The sequence below is a fragment of the Seriola dumerili genome, unplaced genomic scaffold (assembly GCF_002260705.1).
Source record: "Seriola dumerili isolate Sdu_G_001 unplaced genomic scaffold, Sdu_1.0 BDQW01000018.1, whole genome shotgun sequence".
NCBI lineage: Eukaryota > Metazoa > Chordata > Actinopteri > Carangiformes > Carangidae > Seriola > Seriola dumerili.
The window spans coordinates 932964-955746 of record NW_019174273.1 but is presented as its reverse complement, the minus strand read 5'-3'; the positions used below and the strand labels follow the sequence as shown (position 1 = coordinate 955746).

Genomic DNA, 22783 nt, shown 5'->3' with positions numbered 1-22783 from the left:
TTACCCTGACTTTGTTTTTGCAGAATACTGACATGAGCAATGAACACAAGTAACAAATATTCACACTACATACGGTATAGACTGCTGATGTAAATTATGTTGTTTTGAAAAGACAAAATGATCTTATAATATCCCTCCAGCATGCACATGCATACTCAGAAATGATATTGGAGCAACCTAATATTCAAGGTTGATTCTAATGATTGTAGAGTCTTGTGAGGCAAAACATTGCCAGGGGGCCTCTCCAATCAGTGTTCACCACCATTATGTATTAAATAATCTGACACCAACAAAAAAAGTTGTTGTCCAGATAGATGCGTCAGTAACTTTTTTTTTACAAGACAAAGAGACTGTTTGATCCAGAACCAGCGGGTTCAGGATCCCCTGCCTAATACTGAATTTATAATAAATTTACTTTAGCATATTCATACCTAACATTACTATTTATTATACAAACACAACAGACCTAACATGTTTGAATATAAAGAACTTGTATGATCTAAACTAATTGTGAAAGTCCACCAATCACCTCGACCTGAAGCACATTTATCTGCATACACACAAACTCACTTGCAAGTTGTTAGTGACTCAGTAGTCATTGTTTATCTCTACGTATTCAGCTTGTTTAATATTTAATTGACGCCACAAAAACCAACACAAACCCATTTTATATTTATTTCCATATCAGACATTGACAAGTTAGAATATACAGCATTAAAACCTTCACAGATGTTCTCAAGTGCCTGAGAACAGTACTGCAATCTCAATGTACTACACGTGCTGACTGAACAAAAATACTTCTTTGCTAAGAAAAACATGTAAATACAGTTATAAATGTATTTCTACGTTGACTGCAGTAGGATTGCCATCAGCAGTGAATCTGACAGTGAAGTTCATGTTACAGTAGGATGCATTTTACTTAAAAAGATGTGCTGAAATGCTGAAATAAGAACACAACCAGCTGCTGTGTGGCTTTATAGTGACGTAAATGAAGAGCAGTGACTCCCTCTTGTGGTACAGAGACATTATTGCAGATTAATGTGGCAGTTTAAAAAAAAAAAAAAACAAATAAGTGAAATAATGCACAAAATTGTCTTTTTTTTCCCCTTTGGTGAAGGAAGGGTCCACAACACGTGTCTCAACTTTTCTTTTTCAAATTCTGTGTACATTTTACAGATGTCATGCGCTTCAAAATGAAAAATAACTGAAAAATAATTGCATAGAAACGAAACGCCGAATAAAGAGGTTCAAGCTGCAACCTGAAGATACTCCATATTTCATTTTTCCTAATTTATTTATGTGTCAGAATGTAGAGGTTGTATCCGGAGATTTCATAACTATCATGCACATTTTACCCAGTGACTAGCCGGGTGTGCAGAGGTGTGGAAGTAGGCGGGGGGGGGGGTTATTGTTTAAATACCTGTGCCTTCAATCTCTCTTTTTTCATTGATCACACGATCACTTTTCACAAGTACAAACAAGTGCAACACCATGGATGCCCTCAAGGACAGAAGCCTCACACCTTATTCCTCTGCGCCATTAAAAACACATCAATGGGCCACACTGTTGCACATTCCTTAATTTACACAAACAGTAGTTTATTTATTGAAACACATACACTGTCCTGCTGCCTCAAAAAACTCACTACAGCACCAAATGTGTATTAACCTGCCGCTGGAGACAGTCAACAAATGCACTATTTTCTCTGGGAGTACCATTTGCTTAAATCTACAGTGCCCAGATGTTTTATAAGAAGAAACTATATGTTTTGGACCAGTTTTTAAAGATTTACATATTCAGTAGGAGCAAAGGGCTTCAGACTGAGAGCCACAGACAGGGTGGGGACATGTGCTAGCATTGCTGTTTTTGGTCTTTTCATGTGATTTGTCGACAATAATAAAAACATAGAATAATGTAAACCTCATCCTTTGAATGCAATGAGTTTATTTCCCACAATATTAATATCATCTCCTAAATATTTCATGTAAAGCTTCTGTAGAAGACTTTCCTAACTGCATAGATAGACACGAGGCATGATGTAAAAACAAATATGTCCTAAAACTCTGGGTTGACAGTGGAGATTTGTTTTTTAACTTATCTCACCGACGTTCGATTTCTCTTGATTTCCAATCTAGGAAATAAATATGAATGTTTGTGTGGTTAATATTGATTATATCAGTGCTTGATCAGGAGTGAGGCAGTGCTGGTCATGTACATTTTTGTTATAAAAAAAATAAAAACCTAAGATCTTGACTCTTCTGCTACCAGGGAAAACTCTTATATTCAGCATGTGATGGATAATATGACATGAGCAACTAATGCAGTACCTAAAATCAGTTATTATACTTAGGTGGTTGAAATCTGTGGGTTTAGTGTGACTCTGAATCACTAAGTATACGTCCAAACAAATCAATCTAAGTCCTGTGAACCAGTAACGGTGATAACGGTGAGTCTAATGAAACAGTTTCTGAACACTTGATTGTACCCAGTCTGATTCTGACCTCCCCAAAACACAGTAGTCCAATAATACCCAAACTCTCTGCGGTCCAATCAGGTTTCCACTTTTCCGTAGGTGCCGTCAGGTGGTCGGTAGTGTTTGGGGAAGGCTTTGAGCTGCAGTGAGTTAAACGCGTACTTTCGGCATCCGACGTTCTTCACTGTGTTTTCTCGTCTGCAGCCCTCGCTGAGGAGACAGAGGAGGAGGGAGGAGACAGAGGGGGGAGGGCATTCACAGACAGAATGAGAGAGAAAAAAAAAAAAGTAGAGATGATGGTTGGTGTGGATGACATTAAATTATGTTTTGATTTTCCCAAAACAGAAAAAATAGCGACTAAGATTATTGATGAACAACAAATACCAGAGTAAATGAAAGTCCTGCCTTTAAAACTGCACTTGAGTAGAAAAGTATTATCAGATGTTTTCAGAGATCTATATTACAACTAGAGTAAGTTTATACTGCCATGAAAGATTGAGCCCAACACACATGATATTACAAGACAATACTATATATATCAAACATAAAGAATATAACATGACACGTGTGAAACCAAATTAAAAAAAGAGAAAATATAACATCGAATGCACTTCTATAGACTGTCTAGTGTTTTGAATGTGAATAGCACAACTCTGTCTTTGATCATCAAACATATTACATACATGAATTCATTGTCAAAAATCAAATCAATAATCGTATGTTGAATGAGTGCTCCTGGTGTTCAGTTCCTACTGATCATCAGTAGAGGTCAGTTAAGTTCAAAGCCTCTTTGAAACCTCCTCCTTGGACTGAATGAAGAATTACAACAGGAAGACAGTGCACACACGCACACACACACACACACATTAACAAAGAGAAATACATGGAGAAAGACATCTGAAGCATGTCGTGTTGAAATATGACCAGTGAGAATCTAAAGCAGTTGAAAGTAAATTAAGGAAAAGTGACTCAGAAAAAGATTTTTCAGTAGCAGATTGGCAGAGATGAAAGATGCAGAGACAACAACATATCATTGGAGTCTGTTTATATCCTGCAGGTGGAGGCAGAAAACATTTATTACAGGAGGACAGCGGCTTTCAGGACACAGAGTGGAGGTTTTCTTGGGTTCGTGGTACATTTAGTGCAAATGCAATAACTTCCCTTTTAACATAATAACAGTTTGCAGTTAGTATTTATGATCCTATTAACATAATTTAAATTAACAAGAGGGGCCAGGGGTTTAAAAGTACATGCAAACTGCTAGTATGTCAACAGTTTAGTATTATTAAATGAACAGTTCGTAGTTGTGACGAACAAAAAATACCAAAAAATCTTTCAGTAATCACACAGACATATTGAGCTGTGATATAAAGTGACGCCAGCATGACTGTTATGGCACAAGCATAGTAATCACATTGTATAGATTTATATATATTTATACTCTGCTTTGGATTAACTTAAGACAATATATATATATATATTGGCAAACATTAGCAATACAAGCATTTAAATACAATTCTTATGTACAGCGGTACAAATATATTCTCTGATATATCTGGACTCCTAAGAATAAAAAAAAGAAAGAAAGAAAAGAAAATTGGCAAAATNAGTGTATAGATTTATATATATATATATACTCTGCTTTGTATTATCTTAAGACAATATATATATATATATTGGCAAACATTAGCAATACAAGCATTTAAATACAATTCTTATGTACAGCGGTACAAATATATTCTCTGATATATCTGGACTCCTAAGAATAAAAAAAAGAAAGAAAGAAAAGAAAATTGGCAAAATTGAGATGTTTTTCTATAAGGTCAATGATATAATGTTTTTTATAAATATTTGTGGAAGCACTTTAGTGTAATTACACTCATGAATATGGGGAATTAATCATAAGTGTATTGGAAATTGAAATTATGATTTCACTGGGACTTATTCTTGAACACATCTTCAGCATTTCACATAAAACAACCACCATTTCCTCACATCCCACCCTCATGTCATTTAGTGATTATGCATTTATCTATCTTTGATGTATTTATTATATTCCAAGTTCAACATATACTCTAACGTCTGTCTCACAGAGGTAGCTCTAAACAAGAGTGTCAACACAAACACAATATTCCGGAAAACAATTAAATTTTTTTTTTAAAAACATAATATGTAGTGAGTGATAACTAACCCTGACCCAATGTGCCTCCTTTGAGATGTAAGCAGTTAAGCTACACAATATTACCAACAGAGATGTAAATGCATTTATAACAAAAATCAGCAAATATACAATTTCTTCTGACCAATGAATCCTGAAGATGTCCAATATTTCCCCTCCCTCACTTAATACCAGTTTAGAAAAAAAGACATTTCCACCTGGATCATGATACTGCCTTTTTCACTCGTTTCTAGGATACATAAAACTTAACAGGGAGTGAACTGGATTCAGACAAATACATCACATGTATTGTGACTGGATCTCTTTGCAAACACAGATCCTACAAACCTGAATTTACCTGATAAAAACCTGACGAGAGCATTTGGCACAAACCTCGACACATTCCTCATTCATTCATCTTACAGCTTAACTACAAACAAAGTGAACAAGCCACATTCCCCATCAGATAAAATCAGTTTCTTCACTCTACACATCTCGACTTTAAAGCTAATATTAACTATAATAGCTGTACTGGTTTGTCTTTGTGTGTGGATACAACAACAACTGGATACATGTAAACAGGTACAGATAAATGCTCTAAAGGGTGTAGATACAACTGCACTACACTGCATAATCACACACATTTCCCCTGAATATCCTACAGTCATACATTCCAACATTAGCCAATTAGAAACTGCATCCTAAAACACAAAGATTTCACTTTGTCAATTGGCAAGACAGAGCTAATCTTCACTGCATTGGCATGAAAGCTGACGAGCAGACGTGGGCCGACTCACGGACTTACTGCATCTGACAAGGTGCCCTGACACGTGATCTCAGGAAACGGAAAGTGTAAAAGCCTCTGCAAATGAACCGAACCCATAAATACCAGCTGAGCCAGGCTCGAACAGTCCAAGGGCACCTGATGTGAATAATGAGGAAGCGACCTTTAAACTTTAATTAATTAATTAGCCAATTAATCTGATTAGCAAATCCTGCCTCTTCTAACACAGGAATGGCAACGAAAATGTATGAATGAACAGTTATTGTAGACTTTCATTTGATTCCTTCTTTGTTTTTCGGATGTCATTTTGCTGCAGATGCTGCAGTAAAAGATTCCTGATATTGACTGTGACGGTGCCACACAGGTGTTTTCACTCCTGGTTGATTAGACCTCTACACGCCTGAGAAGCGCGTCATTGATTACGAGAAGCTATTGCTCCCACGATATTGTTCTGCATGCAGGGTCTCAGGTTCCTGACACAATAAACCCTAAAGTACTACAGTGCAGACACAGTGTGCAGATGTAAAGCTGAAGGGGGGTATTTGCCTGTTTTCTGCTACAACTTGCTACACAGGAAAATGCACGTACTGCCCTTCAATCACACAGCTCCTAATCTGTAGGAAATAAGTCATGCATGTTGTCATGGGGCCTCATTCATGGGTTTTCTGGCCTGCTCGTGGTAGGTATGCAAGGTATTTAAAAGGCTTCTTGTTTGCAGCAAAGGAAAATAAATTTTTCATTGAAATGGACTTGGAATAATCATCTTAGTCTGGCAGATGTTTTTATGAGTTCACTTCATTTATCTCTGACTATTAAAACAACATTTTCAGATACTTTAGTCCTCAATTTATCCACTATTTTCATAATAGGGGAAAACTAATAACTGACCCAGATCTACTGGAAAGTGCACAGGCTGAAGAAGAAGCAAACAACCTCCTTCTGTCTAGAAAAGCAGGAAGACCTTAAGAAATAAAAGGAGCAAACACTGCCTGAAAATATAGATATATAAGCCAGAGTATATTTGCTTAATTTGGCACCAAATAAAAGCTTCTGTTTCCTCCACTTTAGCTTGCAAAGGAAAGTGCAATAACACATGGAAGACAATGATAAATCGAACGAGCTAAATGTATCGCACAAATGAAACAAGCCAGCTGTCTGTGCAAAGCTTAAAGTATAAATGAGATATTTTTCCATCATGATAGCTACTATCAACAACAACTCTTTCCTGAAAGCAAACAGTCTGCTTATTTTTTATACATATTCACAACTCAGGGGTAATTTCATAAATATACAAACTGTCACTTTGTGTTATAAGGCAGAGCACGCACTGTCACACCGATCATGAAGGGTGGAGCAAAATCTGCCCATTAGAGGGCGCTGTCCTCTACAAATATGAAGATCCACTTAGATTTGATGTAAAGTTTCCTCCTTATTCTTATTCACCCTGAACCTGAACACTGTTATAATCGTCCAGACCTTTTTCAGAGTCTGAACATTTTGGTCTGTGTATTTAACAGATGTTTCATACAGCTGTTACTTAGGCCACATTGTTTTATATGTGAGGATCACTCACATGAAATGACTCGGACTATATTCACACTAAGCCGGCTGAATTTGAACACAGCTTTCTGTCTCTCTCTCTCTCTCACACAGACTTGGCGTTTTCTACAAAAAAACTCTTTTGTGTGGATGGGGGAAAAGTGTGATGTCGTCTATGTTCAGTCATGACTGGGGGTTATATGGCAGTAAAGTTCAGAGGTTTTACTTTAAGTAGAAATAATGTTGTGTAAGAATATTATTATTATCATCATTAAGTAAAAGTACAAAAGTATTATCAGCAAAATGTACTTTTAAGTAAAAGTACTCCTTGGGCAAGATGGCCCTTTTCAGGGTGTTATATTACTATAGGCTATATATCATATTATTGTAATGTTATTACTGATGCAGCACTTTAATGACACAGCTGGTTGGATCGAGCGACTTCAAACACAGTGGGGAAGTTTAATCTATGATGCATCATATTTAAGTAACAACCTCACATTTCAGATAAATGTGGAGCAGTAAAATTATAAAGTTGCATAAAATGCAAATACTCAAGTAAAGTACCTCAAAATTGTACTTGAGTAAATGTACTGTATTTCCACCGCCGACAGAAACAGAAACAATATGGGAATCAGACTAACTACATCATTAGTTTGTATTAAAACACAGTATAAGTGGGTATGAGAGCAGGAGGGGGCAGTACAGAGGTTTATCCAGCTGAGACTCAGACTGAGCACATGGTGGTTGTGATGCACAGTTGAAAGAAAAGGAAAAAGATTTGACGGTTTTCCAACGAATTCTGCCTTTCAGCGTGGATGAGATCTTTGTAAATACGACCTAAGCACACACAGGCACACACAGGCACACACACACATAAACTGAGTTTTTAGATTTAGCCAGCTTAGTGTGGATGTAGTCTCAATGTCAAATCTATGGAAGGTAATCATCATATCTATACTGAGACTTGCCAACCATGATGAGTTTTTCCCAAGCTGGAAAGAGAGAGAGGAAAAAAAGAAAAGAAAAGAAACAAGCAAAGAGGGGCGTGGCCCTTGATCGATGGGGCATTAGTTGCGTAAAGCCCTTGGTCAGGGTGGGACAGTGTGTATATACTGTACAGTATTAGTGTGCATGAGTTACACACACACACACACACTCACAGGACAGTGGCACAGTTTCACAAACACCCTCGGGAGTCAGTGTGGGGTTTTCCCACCCCTCCTCATAAACGATGGACGTGGACGTGCGTTACGTTTTGCACTCAGTCAGTCGCTCCCCGCAGAGAGCTGCTGGTGGCCGTTCAGCTGCAGCGGAGTTTGGCCAGGAAATAGGCCACGCTGAGGAAGATCCACACCACCAGGAGGTTGGGGCTGAGGGCCAGCAGGGGCAGCGAGTACAGGAGGCTGGGGTCCAGCCGGAAGTCACGCACCGGCAGCAAGCCGCTCAGGTTCTTCTGGATCACCCCCTCCCTTGTCCCAATGCTGCCGAGTCACGGGGGTGGGAGTTAGAAGAAGAAGAGGAGGAGGAGGAGGAGGAGGAGAAGGAGAAGGTGTGGAGCAGCAAAAAAGGTTGGAGGAAGGGAAAGGAGGTGGTGGGGGAGAGGTTAGGACAGGCAGAGAGGAGGGAAGGAAGTGTGAGGAGGGAAAAAAAGAAGAGAGTGAGACAGAAACAGAAGAAGTAAAAGTATAAGGAGAATGAGAAAGTTAGGGGAAAAGGTGATGGAGAAGGAAGGAGAGTGTTAGGAGGAAATAAGAAAGAAAATAAGAGATAGGAAGGAAGAATAGGAGGAGGAGGAGGGGGAGATTTAAGGGGAAGGAGCAGGATGTGTCGCATCAAAGCCAAAATAAACAGATGGCATGCACAGTGGTGAAACGGTAAAAGAATGAGTGACATGGCCAGAAAATCACAATGAAAGTGAAGAAGTCACAGCAACATTGAGTTTCCACGGTGTGACAGAAAAAATAATAACAATATTCCAAAGTGATAAAAATCATATTGAGGTCACAACAAATGGAAATGAAATCACAAACCAACCAGAATAAAACAATCCCAATCATACAAATAGAAACCATGTCACAGGAAACAGGAAGGAGGAGGAAAAAGAGGAAGAGAGAAAAAAGAGAAAAATTAAGAAAGATGTTTGTATCAGAAAAGGAAAGAAGATAAGAAAATACAGCAATGGCTCTCCATGTTTATATACTCTAAGACATGGGGTGGAGGAGTTGGAAGGAAAAATGGTGGGAAAAACTTCTTGGTTTCACTTGTGACAAATGAAAACCAAGAGCGTTCTGGAAAAACACCCTTTAAACCCAAGAGATAATAGATGAGAAAACGACTTGTTGCAGAAAAGTTACTTTACTGTTTTAAAAGGTGTTTTGTCCATTTGCTTTGTTCATTGTCAACTACTTACGGATGAGAAGGAAAAAAGAGGAATGAAGGGGAAATTTGGAGGGAAGGAGTATAATATCTCCAAGCTTTTTCCCAACATGCATCACAGCTTAAAACCATTCCAAACGGAAATAACACAAACTCTAAAAAGCTGTTTTCATGCTCGTCGACTGATGAGGCAGAGGGGAGGAGAAAGGGAGAGATGTGAGGAGAAGAAAAAGGAGGAGGCAAAGGTGAAGATCATTGTGTCATGCGAGTATCTGTGGGGGTGCAACTTTTATTGAGCACAGGTACAGCGAGACAGGTGTGGTTACATCTTTTACATGGACTCAACAGCAAAATATTTACAACATGAAGTCACATAAAACTCCACTTTGAACACACAACTTTTCTCACACAGAAAGTTACAAACACTTGAATATAAACTTAAGATTCTGTCGGGTTGTTACTGAGAGTTGCAGGGACTTTTAACGAGGCAATAAAAGCTGTAAATGTCCTGCAGCAGAAAATCACATCTTCAGGAAGCTGTAACAATGTGGATCAATATCAATATCAATAATGCTGTTTTGGAATATCCATTCCCTGCACACCTTAACTCATCTGCCACTGTTTCCTGTCACTGTTTCCCATCTTATCTAATGTTTGTTGTCTTGTTTTTGTTAGTAATGTCTTTTTCTGGACCACAGATTGTGTTTTGCAAAGCATTCTGGGCAACAAATCTGCAAGAAATGAGTCATTTCCTTTCTTTAATTTCAAATTAAAAGAACTCTATCCAACACTTTCATATATTTGAAAACTTGGACCCAAAAGACAGCCTCTGTCTTACTTTCTTGCTTTTCAAATTTCCTGCTCATTCTGTTTTTACTGACTGATCCCTATTGTTTTTACTGTTATTGCGCTTCACTTTTTTTCAATTGTTGAACTGAAAATGGCTCTATACCATCAGAGGTGAGAAAGTGAGAGAATATGTTTTGTGACCTGGGTGAACCAACCTTTTAAATTACCTTGTGTGGTAATCAGTGCAGCTAGTTTGCTTCACAAAGGGCAGCATTTTACTAAAACAGACTTAACCGCAATGTAAAGACAAGCTAAGTTTTTCTTTATCCCCTTTAAACAGGCGGGGCTCCGACATAATTTGGACATGAGTGAAGGAACGGAAAAAAAGAAGGATGAAAGAAAAGAAAAGTTTATGATGATGGTTGGTCAAGTGCTTCGATAAAATAGCCAGCCTGTTAGCAGCTCAGACTCTGAAACAGCGTAGGCTTGCTTTGGACATACAGACAAGAAAAGACAGACAAGACGATGTTGTGAAGACGGACGCACGGACAAAAAAAGACTCACAGACAGACAGACCAACAAGCACCCGGTGTACACAATCAAAGGAAGATCCTCTCACTTGAATATCAGTTGGGTAACTCTTCTCTAAGCCCCTGTCACGTTTGAGTCTCCACAAAAATTTGAACTTTTTTGACGAGAGTCTGGTGGAGTAAAAAGTAACCAACTGAATTCCAGTATATTCAAGTATCTCCTTTGAGATGTACCAGAAACTCCAGTTCAGTTTGTTTAACAGAGGAAGCAGGCAATGGTATGACTTTTCAAATCACACATGGGCAACATGGTCCTTAGTTTCTTTACTGGTTTTAAAGATGTTGAGATGTATTCAGCTGATGCATATTGAGAACAGATGATTAAAAAAAACTATAATCCATGGCTTTATAAGTTGTAAAGAATCAGTAGGTTTATACAAGAGCATGAAGCCCCTTTCCAGAGCAATGTGTTGAATTACTGAGGAGCACAGTCAATGTTTTATTGCACATCTCCCCGTTCAATATTAATCCCATCTGAATAGAGCTTTATTTGAATAAGAAATCTCAGTATTTCCAGACGTAAAACAATGTTGGCTTCTTTGTTTTTGTTTTTTTTGCCCAGGTATGATTTGTAGTTGTGTGTTTTTCATTCATTCACTGTGAGGGCGTCCTACCTGCGCATACAGTCGAGGGCCTGCGTGAAGACCTGCGGCGCCATGCCGTGTTCGTGCTGCAGGATCAGGCACTGCTCCAGGGTCACAGACATGGCCGTGCGGTCTTTGGCGCTTTTGCAGCTGGTGAAACGAACCCCGTTCAGCCGCCGACAGATCTGAGGTCAAGAGGGAGGAAATGTTTTGAGTTATGGATGAATAGGGATAATATAATAATATTTTTGGGTGTTTTTACATTGGTTTAATATGATTAACATCTGATTTATAGTGATACAATCAACAGACTTACTGACATTAAAATACCAATCCAGTGTGTTTGGACTGTGATGTGAGTTTTTCCAAAACTTATTCCAATAACTCATGATTTGTTTTAAGTTTTAAGATAACCTATGTCATCATTAGCTGTAGATGTTTTTCAGCTGTTTTAAGAAAAATGGGATTCTTAGATTCAACACTGGATTAAATTCTGTCTCGTATTCGCCAGAAACTTCACCTCGGCCGCTTGCCACAGGATGTCCACATTCTTGTTTTTCCTGGCGTGGACGTTCTGCCCCAGAAACCTCAGCAGCTCAGGAAGGCAGGTCTGAGAACGAGACCTCGGGAGGCCTGAGGGGTTGGAGGGGGTACATGGGAAATGTGGATGAAGAAATGGATGGATGGTGGAGGAAATAACAGAGATAACAAAGAGAGGAATACAGGAATGAAAACAGCTATAGCGTATAAAACAATGACAGGACTTGTTGGTAGCCATTTTCTTGCTGCTGTTGTTGTTGTAGCTGGTTGGGTTGGAGCTGTAGGTTTTTTTTCTATATACAGCTACACAGTTTTATCCAGTGGATCCCAACACTGGGGGTCAGGCGCCTCTGAAAGGTCACAAAATAAAGCTGAGGGGTCGTGAGATGATGAATGTGAGAGGAAAGAAGAAAAAACAAATCTGTTTTCATTTCTTAGTCTTTGGACTGAATCACTGCAGTTTTGTCAAATATCAGATAAACTGATCTGTTTGTTTAAAAATAAAAAATATCTTATATATACAGTGTTTCAGGAAATGTGGTTCGTTTCCACCATCTAAAAGACCTAAAATATGAATATAGAAATTCTGCCATGGCACTAACTGGAGGACAAATGTAGTTACTTGCTCTGTTGTTATTACTGATGAACAGTAACACTGTAGTACTTACAGTCTTCAGGCAGGACTTCTTTGAACTGTTCGTAGTATGAATTGAGCCTGGACAGACTCTCCAAGTTTATGTTCTCCTGCAGGGATGTGTCTCCAAACCTGAGCAACAAAAAGAAACAAGTTTTTCTTAAATAAAAATGAACACCTGACTGAAATCATCCCTCCATAAAATCTGTTATTGATCTGTTCACTTATTGACCTGAGGCTCCAATAAAACGCCTGTGTGTCTCTCAAACGTCGCTTCAGTAAATCTATCTTTTCCTCTCCTACTCACTCACTTCTCAGCCAGCGTCTGCTGCTCGTTGATGCCGACGTTGAAGTGCACCGGCTGAACCCTCAGCAGCATGCCGCTCTGGATCTCCCGCGGTAAAGCGTCAAACATGGTTCCCGGCAGCGGGATGCGGACGTTGAAGCCGTCGCGGTTCCCAGTGATGATCGGCAACATGTCGGGCGCTGAGCTGCCGGTGGCCTGCGTCACCTTAAAGTGAGGTGAAGTATATGCACATGTCAGTATTTCCAGACGTCAAGCAAGAATAAGTGTATATACTGAAAACCAAACACACAACAAATAAAAATACAGATGTGTTTGATCATGAAAGCTGACAGAAGTGGAATTAAGAGTTTCTGCTTCCTAAATACACAGTACATATTTACTGGAAAACAGGGCTTCAACAGTTCATCATTCACATGGTTACTCTCTCTATGAATTGTTGTCTATAAAATAAAAAAAAATATGGAAAAGTTCCTTTAAATCTCAATGAAAATGAGGGGTAACAAAAGGATAAAGGTTTAGACGTTTACCTTAAAGGTGACATTACGCAGATCCATGATGCCGACGCTCATGTCCTCCAACATGGCCAGCTCCTCTCCTAAAACACACACGTTTATACTGGTTAAGAGGAATAATCCATCACCCACAATCAGTGTTTCTGCAGGGTTTACAAAATGAAATGTAAGACTTGTAATACCTTTTTTTAAGAGCGGCAGATAACCTGACAATTGATAAGGATCTAATAAACATGAGATGATACTGACTCTGTGTTTGGTTGGACGAACCTGTGTGTGTGTGTGTGTGTGTGTGTACCGTAGGTGCTTAGCAGGGACTCAAACTGAGCCAGCAGGCCGATGGTGTAGAGCTGTCGGAGGAATCCGTTGTCACGGAGACAGTTCCTCAGTTTGATAATGAAGCCACAGATGAGAGCGGTGAGCTGCAACATACACACACAAACACACATCAGCATTAACACAACAACATTAACACGAGCTCACAACAAGGGTTAAGCTGCTTGTTATTCTCTGCAGGTGTTTATTAGATCTGATTCAGATTCATCATCAGCACTGAGTTTCTGCTGGTTCTCCGACACCTTCTCACACCAGTAAGAGTAAATTTAACACCTGCTTCACAGAGTACGAAGAGTAATCAGTAGGAATGATTCAGTGTGGAATCATTTTATTATTATATAATAATCCTCACATTTTTTGGGGGGCTGCCACTAATAATTATTTTACTTATTGATCAAACTGCAGATTATTTTCTTGCTAAATCGCTTTTTGAAACTGTTTATACTGTTTATTACTTATCATTTCATTCTGTTTTGACAGCTGCTGTTATATGTCATCCTTTTCCTTCTTTACCATAAAATCAGGTTGACTAAAACTACTTTGCTGTAGTCTTAACTGTCCATTAATATGATGGAGCCCTGTTCTTCCGATATATGATGTCATGATGTCATGTGCTTACACAAGCGTCAGTGTTTCATCTGCATAATGCACGATAATTCGACTCAACATATGCTTTTATATTTAGACACTGTAAAGCTTGAATGCCGATGAGATTATCTAAGTGGATGCATGTCGTTGGTTTCTGTGCATCCATGTGCAAAGGAAATCCTGTGCAGCTGAGAGTGTGACTATGTTACTGACTTTTATGTAACTGGCTGAGAAGATAAATGATCAACTGCTGATTCCGTGTCATTACTGAGTACAGATACAGTGTGAGATGATCAGACACTGTATAAACCCACTTATCAAGGCCAAAGAATCCAGGTATGTGAGGAGTATCGTGTTTTACATGACTGACAACGAAAAATCCTCATTTTTGTGAAGGAATATTTGGTATTCATGCTGGAAAAATGACTCTTGACGACTATTTTGATTACTGAGCTAAACATTTCAGCTCTAATTCTGCCAGATCTGAGTGTAAAAACTCAGTTCAAGATGGACTTTGACTAAATTTACACATAAGCCATTTTTTTGTTTGTGTATTTGGTTGAATGTGATAATTTTTCTTCTTCTTCTCACCGTTCACTTCTACATACATCCATGCGATGCCGCAGTTTAGCTTGATTCGATTAAACGTGTCTGACACTCGTGCTCTGCTGTAAACTGAGTCTGTGGAGATCCCATGTCCAAAATATCTAGAAGGAACCAGCCGAGTAAATACGACTTCTATTGTAGCTGATAAGAATGCCTGCCAAAACTACAAAATAAGAGCCTATAAAAGTAACAAGTTGTAAAAAAAATAAAAAAAATAATCCACTACCTCCGGGCACACATCCTCTTTTTAACTTGTCTCTCAGGTTTGTGCCGGCAGCTCAGGAGAGTAGGAGTGTGTAGGTCTGAAGGTGAAGAAATCCCTTCTCTGTTTCACTTTCTTCTATTTTTTTCTTTCCTTGCCCTCACTTTCTACACAAGTGTTTAACAGATATATAAATACTGCACAGCCACTGAACGCTGGACCTTTGTGCTCCTCATGTTTGCAATATTTACAGATTTATTAACTTTTTATTGACTCCCTTCGCTGTGAGTCATTCGAGGATAAGCGCATTAGCTAAAAGCTGAAAATATACATTTATGTAAATGCTGATGTAAATGTGTGTGGGTGAGTGTGAGAGACGGTGTGCGTGAGTAAATGTCATGTCACTTAGTGTGTTGGCGTGTGAGTGCTGACCGTCTGGCAGAAGACGACGTCGCGGCGGTACTGCAGCGACAGGTCCATGGCTATCGTTGGGGCGCTGTCCTGCATCAGCAAGAAGACCATGGACTTTTTGGCCTTGTCGCTCATCATGGTGACGCACTCTGTGAGCGTGGTGAGGAGGGGGTACAACGCCTCGCTCCACTCACCTGAGAAACACAAATGCAGACTTATAAAGTGCAGGTAAAGACATTAGATTACCAACACACAAGTGAACGCGATAAACCTCGACATTAGCTCAGTTAATGTGATATTAATGCTGTTAAAAGTGAATCTATTTGTTAGATTTTAGACTTGTTCAGACAGAAACAGAAAACAGATGGAACAGAGAAGCAACAGGGAAAGCAGAAGCGCTGAGAGACACCAAAGTTTCTTTAGAGGCTAACACAGAAAAGAAAACACGATTTTATCCTCCAGCTGTCATAATTTGAATATAACGAGCTACCACCTCTAACAAACCATTATGAAAAGAAGAAATGAAACACTGAAGATTCCCTGGGGGGAAAATCACAGTAGAATCAAAACCAAAACCAAAAGTAACTAATAATAAATAAAGTCACTTTATTAAACTATTAAGTCCCAGCCCACAATCTACAATGCTCCCTGCAACTGTAGTTCTTTGAGTTTTCCCACAGAAAATCATGTAATTTCATCCTCTCGTACTTCTAAGTTGAAGAAAACTGACTCAGATCTAAAATGTTCAACTACCCACTTCACTATTTGGTGAACAGGCTTTAATCTCTGCCCACATCCCTTATGTTGCTGTTGAACCAGAGTCGTGGAGAGTTGGGGGAAGAGGGAGAGAAGCATGGGCAGAGGAGGCAGCTCTTACCTGGGTACGCCTCCTCAGCACCGGGGCTTCCATCTGGAAGAGGGGATGGAGGTGCAACATGCATGATTAGCGAGCGCTGCAAGCCACACCGGGCAGCAGAGACACACACAGAAAACACTGCAGACCAGGGTCAAACATCTGTTCCAAAATCATTCATATTAAAACTTAAAGCAAGTTTGGCTTTGTTGATCAAAATAAAGGTGCAGTGGTGACCTCTGCTTTGATTTCTTCAGCAGTTGAGGGTGTTGATGTTTTTCTATCACTGCTCTGAAGCTATCTAACTGATTTCACTTGCTCCACCCTGAGATGCAGGATGTGGGTTCAAGATTTCCTGCTGAGGAAAACAGAGCACCGGGGTCTTTGTCATCTCGTTGCCTACACACGTCTATTTTTTCCTGCAGCACAGTCAGCCAGCGGTGACGGCTACAGACTGCAGGGTGAAGCTGAGGCACGTTAGGTGTGGAGAGACTCAAAATACAAGAAAGTGAAGCTAATTAAAATTTAAGAAAGGTATGCACCATTTTGAAAAAAGATATTTGACCATGGTCCAGTACAACATATACAGTAAGCACAGATTCTAAGATCCAGCTGCTGGTTGACGGGCTGGCTGCGTTAGCCCTGAAGCAGTACACCAGTTTTTCTGCTAATAGCTACAGTAACGCTGCAACACTGTGGACTTCAGACAGACCAAAAAGACAACAACAAAGACATTACAGATCTTCTCACAACAGGTAATGATGAGCGATGTCAGCGCAGCTGCCTTGATTTTGTTAAAGAATACTATCAGATGAGGAGGTGAAGGAAAAGTCAGTTTATGATAGGATTTGAAACTGAAAGTCTCAACGGATGAATTTCACCAGTTAGACAAACATCACATCTCTGCTGGTCAATAAACAATAAGTTTCCCCAACTGCAAAGAATGATGCAACAAAAAGAAAAGTGGCAACAGAAGAAGAAACAGAAGAAAAATAAACGTACAGGATTCTTGTTCAGGGCTGCAAGGACGTGCAGAGGAGAGGGCAGAGAGAGAGGGAGAGGATGGTGGTGGTGATGGTGATCGTGGAGGTGATGATGATGATGATAATGATGATGGCAATGATGGAGATTCCTGTGACATACTTCCTGGGTTGATCCAGAAAGCTCGTCTCTTTTCTTCACCTTTTCACAGCCACACACAGCAGTGTTGTTACTCTACACATTTAACTATTATTTATGTTGCAGGAACAAAATGATCAGATTTCGCTGTGAATAAGGTTTAATTACTTATATATATATATACTTTTAAAAAAAAAAAAAAAAACGTTTGATTTCCAGTGCTATAGTTTTTCACTGGGAAAAAGAAATTTTGTTCAGATATTATAATTTAGGATATTTGTCAGCCTTTTTAGCCACTAAATAATTTTTGTTTTCAGTGATAAGTGGTTCAACAGAAATTAAATAACAAATTGAAACAAACCAGCAGGAAGCAAAATGAAATTAAAAGTTAATTCAGAAGATTTTCACTTTAAAAGGTTAAAACGTCTTATTACTGCTGTAAAAAAGTCAAATTAATAAAAATAGCTTTTTGTGTGAGTTGCGTCTGTTACCTTTCTTACTGCCGCTGCCCTGCAGGTCACTCTGGGCGCTGTCCTGACTGGCATCGCTGGGTCTCCTCTCTTTCTGAAGCAGTTTGTCGACACGCTCGATGATGCACTCCAGAGACTTATCCACATTTACCCAAACCTTCTCCTGGAGGAGAAAAGAGTGAGAGACAATCTACTCAGTTTTGTGTTTTGTCTGTGTGGATGTTAAAATTTGACACAATAAAAACTAGGGCAAAAAAAAAAAAAGGGAATTGGAGAAATATCAACAGGGGAACAGATTTACACAGGAGGTGAGAAAAGATGCACAACAGATGAGATGAATCACATCAGTGTGCAAATGAGGGAACACGCCACAATTTTGCCTAAGAAACATTTATGTAATTTCTGCAAATGTCGACTTCATTACATATCTACAAACTCTGGTCTTCACCTTTGTGGACACTGAAAGTTCATCCTTATTATGTCACATTTACAATACAAAAAAACCCCCACAAAGAACACAAGCATACAATTCAAACTGAATGAGTATATCATATTGTTCCTTTCAGCTCGTTTTTGGTTCATTCCTGACTAATTAACGCACCCACTCCTCTTCGTGCCAGTCTGCGTGCAGCGAGGAACGGCTGTTGCGACCGCTCCACTTGGCTAGCAGCGTGTCCTGGTCGTTACGGAGGACTACTTGTTCTGAGTCGGCGGAAGGAGACGATTTGGAGGCGATGTACTCGGGCCGTGCTGCGTTCAGGGCCTGAATAGCTGAAGCCAGCAGCTTACAGTCGCACACCGTCACCAACTGACGAGTCTGCGAGGGAGAGAGGAAGGTATCAGTGAGTTGTTGTGTCTGATAAGAAAATACATCATAGATTTGAATCAGATCAGTAATGTTATGCCTTAATGTCCACGGTGGTTGTTGCACTGAGATTAAAGATGACTAGAACTCACAGTCTTCCCTTTCTGTTCTGTTTCAGACGCTCACCTTATCAGCCAGAATAGCGAGCGTCCTCTCCAGTCCGCTGGCCGATCGGTCCTTGGCGGCTCGGGAAAGCCTCTCGGCGTAGTAGCTGACCTGAGTCTTCAGCGTGTTGATGTGGGAGATGATCTCTTTGGCTCGGACGATATCTTGGGGTATGTAGACGATGGACTGCGAGCTGGAGAGGGCGCTGCTGCAGAAAGCCAAGACACAAGGTCTTAGCAGCTTGTCTGTATGCGACTGGATGCTGATGACATTCTTGTACCATCAAAATGTAAAAGGCTGTCTGTTCTGTCTTGTAGCCTCCATCTAAGGTCTATTTCTAAAGATGTGCTGATTTATTTAATTGAAATACTACTTTGTTAATTTAACAGACATAAACATAGCATTTGCATGCACATGCTTTTTTCTTGACAATGATCTTAACTGGTCTTAAGAAAAGTGCTACAGGTAAACACAAGACAACATGAAACTTACATCAATAAAAAGAGCTGGAGGTGATACCACTCACTTTAGAAATTCAGATACAGCTTTTAAGAATTTTTTAAATATCAGCTTTACAATTTTCCATGTATAAATACGTGTTTACTATAATAACAATGCCTGAATTTACAAAATGAGTGGTATTTTTCAAACGTGTATTGTGTTATTAAATATCTGGGTTTCAACATAAGTGTGCTTGGTTTAAGACAACATACATTTTAGTTACTTCCAAACACAACACTGTTAATACCAATGCATCATGTGTCATTATGTGGCGCTGCAAACCGCAGTCATGTCTCCGGTGTGTACAAATCACATTCATTCACCCTAAACCCACTCACCTGTTCGTCTGCAATGCGCTTAAAACTTTGAGTTGCACGTGTGATTTTTTTGGCGGTGGCACAAAGCAGTGAGAGGCAAACAGTGTACAAATGAATGAAAACAAGCAAAGCAGTGCAACAACTCACCATCCCTCCTCAAATACGCTGATCAAAAAAGTAACAAAAACAAAATTAAGAGGGAGCCATTAAATTTAACTGCAGATTTAAGGTAAAAATTGATGAAACAATGTATTCATTTTCTGTAAAACTCAAAGTGGGTCAAATGTTCACGCAAAATAACTTCATTTGGATCAAATGAATCACCTGTTTGAACTATTTAAAACAATATAAGTCAATGATGAATGAAGCAAAGAATAAAATTCAAGACAAGAGCAGATATCATTGTGACTGAGGGGAAAACATGCAAATGCTTTTTTAAAATTTTTTTCTTTTTTTTGGTAAATTTTTTTGTCCCCTCTGAACTTACTGTTTCTTTGCCTCCTCAAACTTCTGGATGAGTTTCCTCAGACCGCTGTTTTTAAAACCTTGGCAGTGAGCAGCTGGAGCTCCGATTGTTACCACATCATACGTGTGTTCTGGGGAGGAAACACAGACAGACAGAACCAGAGGTGTTTAGAAGAAATGACCTGAAAAGTGAGAGTGTGCTGGTGTCTATGTGTTTCTCACCAAAGCCCAGCTCATCCTGCACCCTCATCCTCTGAACGTGTAGGTTGGTTGGCATGAACTCCAGCTTCCGCTCTGCCTTCAGGTTACTGGCTTTGAATGATGGACCTGGCGTGGAGTGGGCAGAGAGAGAGAGGGAGAGAGAGAGAGAGAGAGAGAGAGAGAAAGAGAGAGAGAGAGAGAGAGAGAGAGAGAGAGAGGGAAGAGAATGGGGGAAAAAGGGAATAATTGTGTGTGACAAACACAACAGGAATCTTAGTTGTAACTTACTGTAAAAGTCACGACAAGATGCCACTTAGAAAGAGGGAACCTCTGTAGGACACTAACCTCTGTAGTCATTGAGGTCAGACAGTGTTTCCTGGTATGTGAGTATTATGGTCTGGTACTGAGAGACAATCTGTCGCCGCAGATTCTCCCAGCAGGGGGATAATTCTCCCAACTCCTCCAGCTCACAGACCCTTGGAGATGGAGAAAGAGTTGTTGAGGAAAAGTGGGAGATACATGAAGCACTTCACTTGTCTGCAGATGCTTTTCAAATTATTAGTCTTTTTTAAATCAAATTTTCAAGCAAAAATTACAAACTTTTTGTTCCAGATTCTCGAGTGCGAAGTTTTATTTATCTTAAGTGATAATGAACTGATTTTCTGATAAACTGATAATCTGCAGATTAATCAAGAATGAAAATAATAACCAGTTGCAGCCATATTTGAAAATAACTTTTTCTGAATCTAGTCCCTGATATTGAGCAGACACTCATAATCATTTAAGAACTAATAAGTTTTGAATTATGTTTAAAACTGGCAAACACTCTGGCACCTCTGTTCTAATTTTCCTAAATGAACCTAAACGTTAGATTTGTGTTTGTACCTGGCTGCGTCCTCCTCCAGAAGCAGTTTGACAAACTGTCTGGGAATGTTTAGCGACAGGACGCTCTCGGCCATCTGCTCCAGCACCCGTAGGTGGTTCCCATCAGTCGTGGGGAAGCGGTACATCCTTGACATCGTGCCTCCAAACACTGAAGCCACAGAAAATTCAATTAGCCTGGATTAGATTGTTATAGATTAGATCAGAGTGTTTGTCTGAGCATGTCTGTGCCCTGTGTGTCGTCTAATCCTGCGACAGTTTTAAATTAGATTGATCTGAGTTTATTTTCTGCCTTCTCTGATCATACAAATGTTATTGTCCCCTCTCTGACGTTACATGTGTTATTTCTGGATCTGCAATCTAGCCCTGAGGTAAACAGATACCTCCCACTCCATGGTGGCAATCAATATATTTCTACTTGGTAATAAGATTCACAGTCTGATGTATCGGTAAACATGGAGCCATGTGGGCAAGAGAGACAGAGAAAACAAAGAGGACGATGACGGGTATGGATCAAAGAGAGAAAAGGTCAAATTCAGTTTTTCAAATGATAATTAATTAATCAATATTATGTCCAAACTACATTTTATTCCCTCACTGCTTGGAAAGTGTGTTATTCCATGAAATGATGAATATTTATGTCCGTATCTACTTCATTTACATTATCTTAACTATGTATCTAAATGTTCACCAAAACCTAATCAACTGCCTCCACTAAACTGCATCTACGTCCACTGTTCTTGTCATTTTCAGGAACTTTAAAAACAGACAAGAGATAACAAAATAAAAGTAACCATAAGCTCAGTCTTGTCGTACCTGAGCGCAGCAGGGTGTCTTTGCATAGCGAGGCGTACTTGATCCGGACTCCCATCGACTCTGTGAGGCTCTCGTCAACAGGCAGCACTGTCTGCAGGACACACACATGAAGTGATGTTACACAGAGAGTCAACTCTGGTTGGCAACAACCACCTCCACCTATCTGTCCACTCTCAAACCCACACTCACCCACACCATGCTCCAACCACGCTGATGGAGCTCCTACACAAACCAAAATCCACTGAGATAAACAATTTCACTGCCATGTGCACGGCTGTGTGACATGTTTATTATGACATAAAGCAGATTTAAATTATACAGCAGTATACGTAGACACGGGAAGCCCCGGAGACACAGAGGAAACACATATTTCATCTGCATCAGCTGACTGAAATCTAACTCACTGCTAAAAAATAATGAAATAAGCATCATCCAGCCTGACTGTCCCTTTAAAAACAAGTGGTCATGAATGAATCCTAATCTTTTATTGTAAATATCCAATTTATTTTAGCCATTGTTGTTTAACTGGGGCAGCAAACTTGATGTTGAGGGAAATGTTTCTGTTTGAAAAGCAGATATACAGATCTAATCTAACCCATGTGCTCCCAGCCTCTTACCCGGCCATTGATGCTGTCTGGCAGACGGCCACCCGGCATCCTCTGATCTGCTCTGTCCTCCATCTGCCACGCTGCTATGGTGACGTTCCCCACCCGCTCGTTCTCCGCTGATCTGTCCATTGAAATTAATTTCACAGGAT

The 22783-nt window shown here is 39.7% G+C and overlaps 1 protein-coding gene across 13 annotated transcripts in view; it reads right to left on the bottom strand.

Moving 5' to 3' along the window:
• Window positions 1-1569: 1569 nt before the first annotated feature.
• LOC111232154 (type I inositol 3,4-bisphosphate 4-phosphatase-like) overlaps window positions 1570-22783 on the bottom strand; it is a 41224-nt gene continuing 20010 nt past the window's right edge. For 2 of the 13 annotated variants that reach the window (XM_022759539.1, XM_022759548.1), the window contains exons 8-27: window positions 22644-22755; window positions 22027-22117; window positions 21214-21361; window positions 20674-20804; window positions 20350-20454; window positions 20150-20258; window positions 19810-19827; window positions 18866-19052; window positions 18476-18691; window positions 17896-18037; window positions 17288-17467; window positions 16310-16342; window positions 15454-15626; window positions 13588-13711; window positions 13305-13372; window positions 12782-12981; window positions 12505-12602; window positions 11817-11929; window positions 11327-11481; window positions 8258-8438 (exon numbers count right to left, since the gene is read on the bottom strand). In XM_022759539.1, the coding sequence (XP_022615260.1) occupies window positions 8258-8438; window positions 11327-11481; window positions 11817-11929; window positions 12505-12602; window positions 12782-12981; window positions 13305-13372; window positions 13588-13711; window positions 15454-15626; window positions 16310-16342; window positions 17288-17467; window positions 17896-18037; window positions 18476-18691; window positions 18866-19052; window positions 19810-19827; window positions 20150-20258; window positions 20350-20454; window positions 20674-20804; window positions 21214-21361; window positions 22027-22117; window positions 22644-22755 (2584 nt within the window). Of the gene's footprint in view, window positions 2684-7256; window positions 8439-11326; window positions 11482-11816; window positions 11930-12504; window positions 12603-12781; window positions 12982-13304; window positions 13373-13587; window positions 13712-15453; window positions 15627-16309; window positions 16343-17287; window positions 17468-17895; window positions 18038-18475; window positions 18692-18865; window positions 19053-19809; window positions 19828-20149; window positions 20259-20349; window positions 20455-20673; window positions 20805-21213; window positions 21362-22026; window positions 22118-22643; window positions 22756-22783 lie in introns of those variants that run through there. The other 11 variants (XM_022759565.1, XM_022759556.1, XM_022759589.1 and 8 more) reach the window with 11 other exon arrangements.